This window comes from Vigna radiata, chromosome 5 (genome assembly GCF_000741045.1).
Source record: "Vigna radiata var. radiata cultivar VC1973A chromosome 5, Vradiata_ver6, whole genome shotgun sequence".
Lineage (NCBI taxonomy): Eukaryota > Viridiplantae > Streptophyta > Magnoliopsida > Fabales > Fabaceae > Vigna > Vigna radiata.
The window spans coordinates 36,282,257-36,290,782 of record NC_028355.1 but is presented as its reverse complement, the minus strand read 5'-3'; the positions used below and the strand labels follow the sequence as shown (position 1 = coordinate 36,290,782).

The following is an 8,526-nucleotide window of genomic DNA, read 5'->3' as shown; positions in this document are numbered from 1 at the left end:
AATCAAAGGCAGTTAGTAACATGCCTTTTACAGTTTTAGATGATATTGATAGTCTGAACCAATACGATTGGGCAAAAGCTGTCCATATATATTTAATTAATAGTTTATCAAAGGAGGCAATGATGTTAAGACAACGTGACATTAAGAACTCTATTGGCATTAGTGGCAATACTGCAGTGTTACAGGTACAAATTCAATTATATTTTTCCTTTTATTTGAAAGAAATTGTAACATAATTGGACATCATTTTCATTTATTTTTGTTTTGATGCTTTGGGCTGTTGAACGATTGGGCTTAATTGATGGTGAACATGAAATTGTGTTCCCAAGAATATTGAAGTGGCCTTCGGTTAAGTTAAGGTCAAAAAAAATAGATGAAGTTTTTAAGAAAAACAATGTAAGTTAGTTATATTTTTTGTTTTGTCAATATATATATGTGACTTATACATGGTTTTGTTTATTGTCATGATTGATTATTTATATTTGGATGTTGATAGATATGTTGGCAATGGTTGTTGCGCACGGAGGACCATGACAATCCAGTGATTCGTGCAACACTTAATTTGGATGAAGGGCCAATACCAGAACATGGTGCAGATGACAGTGGTTTGAGTTGGAAAGAACTGATGCAGAAAGCACAACACAACCAAAGCATATTGATTGAAATGAATAAGGAGCTAACTGATTTGGGTCATGTGGTTGCTGCTGTCAGGAATAGAAGACAACAACATTCAGATTTTGGTGGAGCTGCTCAGGGTGAACCTGATGTTGGTGGTGAACCTGATGTTGGTGCTGGAGCGGATGTTGGTGGTGAAACACGTTTCGGGGAAGGTTGTTTGGATGAAGACGAAGCTGATGTGCAGGGTGTTGAGGACGTCCAGGACGTTCACAATGTTAAGGACGTTGAGGACTTTGAGGATGTTAACGATGTTGGAGGTCCTTTTTTAGTCGTCCTTCCAGCAGTGCACCCGCATCAAGATGTCCCTTTATTGCAAATCAATCCCAAACACTTGTACAACTTGGTTACTCCTTTTAGGGCTCCTTGGTGGTAATGTCCTTTAATAGTTGTTGTAAATTAGTTTGAATCATTTGAGTTAGATGCTGAGACGTGATTACATTTGCCATGTTTGTTGGTAGGGTTGTGTCTGAGATCTGCGGTCAAGTGTTTAAGACCCGCGAACGTTATTTCTTAGGACCTCAGAAACAAGTGGACAACATGGTAAATATGAGAATTGTTGTGGTCATTTTTTGTAATGGTTTGATACATGATGAGTAATTATGAATTTTATTATTTGTAGGGGATGCTTGTTGCAACAAGTGTCTTCATGTTCTTTGAAAATAGGTCCACAGGAGTAGTGAAAAGAATATGTTTGAGTCCATTATATGCGGTAGGTTGAAATCTTCCTCCATTTGATGTTGTAAATGTTGTACATAAATTACATATGAAAGTTAAAGAATTGTTTTTCTTGCAGACCCAAGTTCTACAAGACTCAAAGAAGAGAAAGTTGCATCGTCAAGTTTAGACGTTGAATGACTACGCCAACTTCTTCCAAGCCAATATAATTGGGTTTGATGACATCGTTAAGGCTGATTTGGTTAGTGTTATTAAATGTCAAACAATGTACTTTAACTTATGAGTGATTGTCTGTTGACCAAGTTTTGACATAATTATTTATTTTTAGTTGTTTGCCCCCATAATCCATGACGGGCATTGGTGATGCTACGCCGTGAAGATTCCAACTATGAAAATGTTTGCAATGGACTCAGTTGGCCATAATAGGAAAGAGCGTAAAAGGATTGACACTGTAATGGTAAGTGTTGTAATCAATTTAAACCATGTATTAGTTTAAGTTTTGGTTGCTTTTGAATTTAAAGTTAAGTTTGTTGTTTTGCAGGCCCATAATCTTGAAATATTTTTTGGGCATTTGTTCAATCATTATAAAGAAAACAAACTGTCCTTATTTGTCCAACATGTGCATACTCCAATCCAACCTAATTCGTAAGTATTAAAGTCGATGACTAAAATTATCATTTCTCTTACTTTGATAGGAGTACAATATTATCATTTCAATACTGCACTTTGTTTAATGTAGATATGATTGTGGAGTATATGTTTTGAAATTCATGGAGTTGTGGGACGGTGTGCAGAGATACGACGGCAAAACAATGCCCAATTACAGTAGTGTAAGTTATGTACATTTTTAGTTGTTTATAACTTTTACTCAAGTATCATTTTCCTAATATAAAACTGTTCAATTATGTCTTAGCAGGAGGAACTGCAAGAGATTCAGGAGAAGTATGTATCTCAGTGGATATTGGATCCTGACAATGTGCGGCGAAATCAAGTCTTGCAATTTTTACAGTTAATATATTAGACTTGTTAAACACAAATGTATTGTTAACATTTAACACTAATGTAATTTGAACATAACACTGATGTCTTGTCTTACATCTGGTAAACACTTTGAGAAGGTCGAATTAAACATGGAGCTTTATTTGTGTATTATCTATGTTGCACATTTACAGGGTCTTACCTTTGTGACAAGATAAATGCGATTGAAAATCAATTGCCAAATTGAAACATAACATCTTGGTGCAGGAAGTTAGCATAAACTACCCACGTTTTATGCCCTTCCTACCACTTTATTTCATGCACCATAAATTTAAACAAAAAACGTTTCCTTGGGGATTGAATTGGATATAAAAGTTTTATTAAATGATATCTAATGAATTTTAGTCAATATAAATTCTAAATCATAAAGTATAGATGTTCAAAACATATGGCTGACTAAAATAGGTCTTGTTCGTGCCAAAATTAAGTCCAAACTACTCACTTATAATACCTATGCTACCCCTTCATTTCCTGCACCATGTATTGAAGCAAAAACGTGTCCATGCCGGTGCAATTACATACAATTGTGTTATTAAATGATACTTATTGAATTTTATACCATTCAATTTGTTAACAATAAACAATGCATTTTAAAAAGAAATGTTTGACTCAAATATGCCCCCTTCGTGAAAAAAGTTACTCTAAACTACCCAATTATAATGCCTTTGCTACCCCTTTCTATCATGCCCCATCAATTTAAACAAAAACTTTTCATCATGGATGCACAACCACATAAGTGTTTTAGTACGTGATACTGAATTAATTATATTCATTAAAATTGCTTAACAATATAGTATATTTTTTAAACAAACATATGCCTGTTTCAAAGAGACTGTGTTCGTGCCAAAACTAAGTTAAAACTACCCACTTATCAGCCCTTTGCTACCATTTCCTTCCTGCAGGATTTTTTTTAACAATTACTTGAATGATACATAATAACAAAGTATATTAAGGGAAGTCAAATTACATACATATATTAATGACCTAATTCAAGGAAATTATAATATGAGGTGTAGCACAATAGTACATTAAGGAAAGAAAACATTAGTAGCATAAATAAAATATATAATTCCTTCCCTAAAGGTGAATTTCGATCAATGCACGTCTTTGTGGGTTTGGATGAGCTGTTCATTGCGTTTGTTGTTTCCTTGGTTTGATTGTCTTTTGCAAAATCTTTGACGTCAATATCCTTCACAGCAACTTCGTGGGAAGGACACACAAGTTTGTCAAGTATTTCCTGGATTTTGTTGTTGTCTACCAGTGNCTTTGGTGTAATGAAGATTTTGGTGGAGGACGTATTCTCTTCCTCTATTTTTTCCATTTCGTTCCATCGATCTAAACATGCTTTGACTTGAGGGTCGTTAAGAAAAATTTCCTCCCATGGATCCATTCGTGGATGTTTAAAACCAATGAGTATAACTTTGTAGTGTATGTGATACAAACAAGTAATTTATAGTGAAGGATGACAGAAGATGGAATTAAATTTTATGGTTGTGGTCCACCAACAATGTCTACAACTTTCTTGTGTAATTAATGTTGTTTGGTTTACAGTATCAACCACCCAAAGTAACTCACCAACATTAATTCATTCATTTGACTATAACNAAAAAGTGCAATACCATCAAAGACATAATGAAGCTATATGGAATGGTTTGCTCAAAAAAGAAACATAGCACTGATATTGAAAATACGAAATTCAATACATGACTGAATATTACTACTAATAATGTAGACTAGTGAGTACAATAAGTAAATAGCATTTTTGTTCAACCCGTCATTAATCTTCCATTGGGGTTGTGTCTGCATTATTGAAGGTAGATGTAGTTGGCATTTCTGATGGACCAACATCTTGCTTTTCCTTGTTGGATTCGCCACATGGCTCGCATGCAACGTGAGGTTTGGAGAAAGCCCTCACTAGTTCTTCAGTAGGAGGTCCTATGTCTGCTTTGAACACCTACATATTGGTGTACAAATATTTCCTCAGTTAGGTCGGAATTAAGTTAAACACGATAAATATAAGGATTTGTTATTGTTTTGAAACCTATTACCTTTACGACGTTGCGCACAGTTATGTTCAAATAGTAAGTTCTTCGATTAGGCATAAATACAGCAACCTATGCAGACAAACATCAATAACATATTAATCGAGAAATACAATAAGGCCATCCATTGTGAGTAACATTTTATGATTATAAATTAAAGTTTGTTTACACGTTGCAATAACAAGACAACACCAACTCCTATTTCCGGACCAAACTCGGGATGCAATAGGACTTTTTTGTGCACAGAAGCAGACACTGTTGCACTGGGGTCCTGACCATATAGAAAATGGAAAAGTTAAGAGGTTCAAATGTTATGGATTATATGGTGGAGTAAATTCTTACCTTAACAGATATTTTCATGTCACCCAATCCATTTGGGTTACATTGTTTAACAATGCATGCCACAAATGGGAGGCGAAGCATTGACTTTCCGCATTCAAGCTTTGTCACATTGTCCATATTGCCATGTTCTACAAGTCCTGCATACAACAAAAGTGTTGTTATTATTCACGTACAACCTCATTGGAATTGCTTAAATTTCAAAAAAGGTTGAAAATCAATAACCGTGGTGTTTAATGAACATTTTTGCCCAAAGCCAGGGGTTTGAATTAAAATCTCTTTCATATGTTGCCTTTTTTATTTTGTTAACAAACTCCTAGGTGCTTTGGGGTTCATCTGTCAGCCTGTTAAGCATTGCGGCTTGTACATTTCCAGCAGGTCCTGGAATCAACATTTCATTAGAGTTGCATTTCTCTAAAAAAGATTGAAGATCATTGTGCTCCACATCATGTCCCTGCCATGCCTCCATGCTTCCAAACGACATCCTTTTGAAAAAAATGGAAATAAAAAATTAAAATTCTTGAAATAAAGGACAATTACAAAGATGGAAAAAACTTACAGGAGAAAGTCAACTAGTCAAAACCAAGTTATTGTAGTTGACGTTCTTTTTCCAATTTCAATGTCAATTGGTCTGTGATGGAGAGTTAGATGTTTATTTATAGAGCAATTTAATAATAAAAAAATCATTGTAAATGACTATGTGGTCTTAAAGGTGTTATGTTGTCTTTATTACAATGTTACGTGTTTAAGACTCAAAAAAAGGATTTCAATATTATATTATTGTTGTCTAATCAAGGTGAAACACTTTATTGCCTATTCCATGCATTCATTGCTTTTCAATGTCTTATGCACCGCCTAACCCAATAGGTAGCATTTATTTGCATTTAATGCGGGCAAATGCAAATCCAAAAGCAACATCTGATTTTTTTCTTCCCAGTATTGTAAGGATGGCCTTCCCTTCCAACTCTCAAAGTGGACGACGAAAGGATGTTGGAGGTTCGTGGTTGGGAAGTTAATGAGGTGCATTCAATAGGAAGCAACTTGGCAGTTAATGAAGTGCATTCAATAGGAAGCAACTTGGCAGTTCGAACTTCCTACCATCTCACACAGCATTTATTTCAAGTACACTTAATACTCGTTTGTAATTGGTAAGGTCTTTCTACTTTGATTTTTTGTTTTTTTTTAATTAAAATATTTTGCTGTAAACATCAATTTGTAATCCACAAATTAAGATTATTATTCATTGAAGAACATTTGCATAAGGAGTCAGGAGATACACTTCCAATAATATAATAAATTGACATTTATGATTTTCCATANAGATTAAATAGTCTTAAATAGTCATAGAAATTTTGTCATTATTTGTGAATTTATTTTATTTTTTTCGTTGTTCAAGTAAGATGTTTAGTGATTTTGATTACGATTTTCAATTACACATGAGTGTACATATAATAATACCCTTCTCATTTATTTTTGTATTTAAATATTCCGTAACTTACACATACATGACATTATGCAGTTGGATATTACGATTTTCATGTCCATTTTACAAAATATGGAACCACTTGACATGAAAGTAGTTGAGTTGGAAGCAGTGGAGTTGGAAGGAGTTCCTTCATGTGAGGTCAACACGGATGACGTGGATAATGTGGACAATAATGTTCCAAAACTGCAGATGTCTTTCGATACAATAGATCAGGTGAAAAGTTTTTATAGAGACTATGCCGTCAGNTGTGGTTTTGCTGTTCGGATAAGGAGCTCCAAGAAAAATAACAACAATCAATTGACGTTCATGAAATTAGTGTGTTCTCGGCAAGGGAAGTACATTTCTTCCATTTCTCCAGAGTTCAAAACTCAGCCCAGTCAAAGAAACGAATGCCCTGCTGGAATCACAGTTTCTCTTAAAGAAGGAAGATGGTATGTAGGGACAGTTGTCACCGAACACAACCATGACATGTGTCCGAAGAACTCAAATCTTATTCGTGGTAATCGAAAACTAAATATGCATTCGAAGCACACTCTTACCATGAATGATGATGCTAGTGTGCGCATAACAAAAGCTTCATATCATTGGTTAATGATGCTGATGGATATGAAAACATACAATTCATTGAACGTGACGCAAGAAATTATATTGGGCAGCAACGAAGGGGTTTTTGTAAGGATGGAGATGGGAAAACACTTCTAAAATACTTTTCAAGAATGAGAGAATTGAACAACGAATTCTTCTATGAGATGGAAATGGACGAGCATAACAGAATCTGTAGTGTGTTTTGGGCTGATGCACGCAGTCGTGCAGCTTGTGTAGATTTTGGTGATGTCGTCTCATTCGACACAACCTACCTAACAAACAAATATGACATGCCGTTTGCTCCATTCGTTGGAGTTAATCATCATGGTCATTCGATATTACTTGGTTGTGCTTTGATTTCAGCTGAGGACACTTCAACATTCACATGGCTATTTACTTGTTGGCTTAGATGTATGTCTAACAAGCCTCCGATTGGTATCGTCACAGACCAATGTAAGGCAATGTCGAATGCCATAAAAGTTGTGTTTCCAACCACAAATCATCGTTGGTGCTTGTGGCACATAATGAAGAAAATACCAGAAAAGTTGCAATCGTACAAAAGTTATGGACTCATNAAAAATCAACTAAAGACTCTTGTGTATGAGTCAGTTAGTCCNGACGACTTTGAATTAGGGTGGGGAAATTTAATCACATGTCACGGGTTAGAGAGGAANGAATGGCTCAGTTCATTGTTTGAAGAAAGAAAGAGATGGGTTCCGTGTTATATGAAACATCAATTTTGGGCAGGAATGTCAACAACCCAAAGAAGTGAAGGCATGAACGCNTTTTTCGATGGATTTATAAATTCAACTACAACACTTCAACAATTTGTATTGCAGTACGAAAATGCCCTACGACAGAAGGCCCAAAAAGAAAATGAAGCTGATTTCGCGTCATTGAATTCCACAATNCCATGTGGATCTCAATCTCTTATTGAAAGACAATATCAAATGGAGTACACACAGGCTAAATTTGTGGAAGTTCAAAAGGAATTCAGATCAAGGATGAATTGCTTCATTAAGAATATGTGCACAGAAGGTTGTAGGACTACATACAATGTCAAAGAAGAGTTCATTTGGGAGGGGCAATGTGGTTCAAAATTCTATGTTGTTGATTATGATTCTCTCTCAACCGACATTCATTGCAGTTGCAAACTTTTTTAGTTTAGAGGAATCTTGTGTCGACATTACTTATTGGTCCTAGGTCAGGAAGATGTGCGTAATGTACCAACAAAATATGTTTTACGCCATTGGAGCAAAAATGTACGTAGAAGACACACTTTGATAACAACATCTTACAACAACCACACTCAAGAACCTAAGATGCAGAGATACCAAACTTTGTGTAAATGTTTCTATGACATCACGGAGGAGGCATGTCAGTCTGAGACTACTTCGAAGAAGTTGCTTTCCGAGTTAAACTCTATAGGAAGAAGTTTAGGGGTANGAACATCACCGACATTGATGTTGGTCAACGATGATGGATTTGACATGCATGGAAATCCCCCTTCTAGTGAAGAAGGTCGACCACCTTGTGAAGTTGATGGCTTGGTTGTTCGCAGTCTTGTCTCTGTCATACGCAAAGGTCGACCACGAACAAAGAGAATGCAATCAACAGTTGAAAAATTAACAAAGAAGAAAAAGTCGCATGGTGCTAAAAATAAACATACAACGAATCATAGTG

The 8,526-nt window shown here is 35.4% G+C and overlaps 2 protein-coding genes across 3 annotated transcripts; one reads left to right on the top strand and one right to left on the bottom strand.

The window, feature by feature from the left end:
• Window positions 1-3,945: 3,945 nt before the first annotated feature.
• Window positions 3,946-5,398, bottom strand: LOC106760684. Of its 2 annotated transcripts, XM_022780358.1 has the most exons (6): window positions 5,332-5,398; window positions 4,998-5,257; window positions 4,776-4,912; window positions 4,603-4,704; window positions 4,440-4,505; window positions 3,946-4,345 (listed from the first exon to the last, which is right to left on the bottom strand). In XM_022780358.1, exons 2-6 carry the CDS (start codon window positions 5,014-5,016, stop codon window positions 4,169-4,171), a joined length of 501 nt encoding a protein of 166 aa, XP_022636079.1. In that variant the 5' UTR covers window positions 5,017-5,257; window positions 5,332-5,398; the 3' UTR covers window positions 3,946-4,168. The 2 variants fall into 2 exon arrangements, with proteins under 2 accessions (XP_022636079.1, XP_022636080.1); XM_022780359.1 differs by lacking the exon at window positions 4,603-4,704.
• A 1,576-nt stretch (window positions 5,399-6,974) lies between these two features.
• Window positions 6,975-8,006, top strand: LOC106760683 (protein FAR1-RELATED SEQUENCE 5-like). The gene has a single exon (XM_014644091.1). It carries the CDS (start codon window positions 6,975-6,977, stop codon window positions 8,004-8,006), a length of 1,032 nt encoding a protein of 343 aa, XP_014499577.1.
• Window positions 8,007-8,526: the final 520 nt, after the last annotated feature.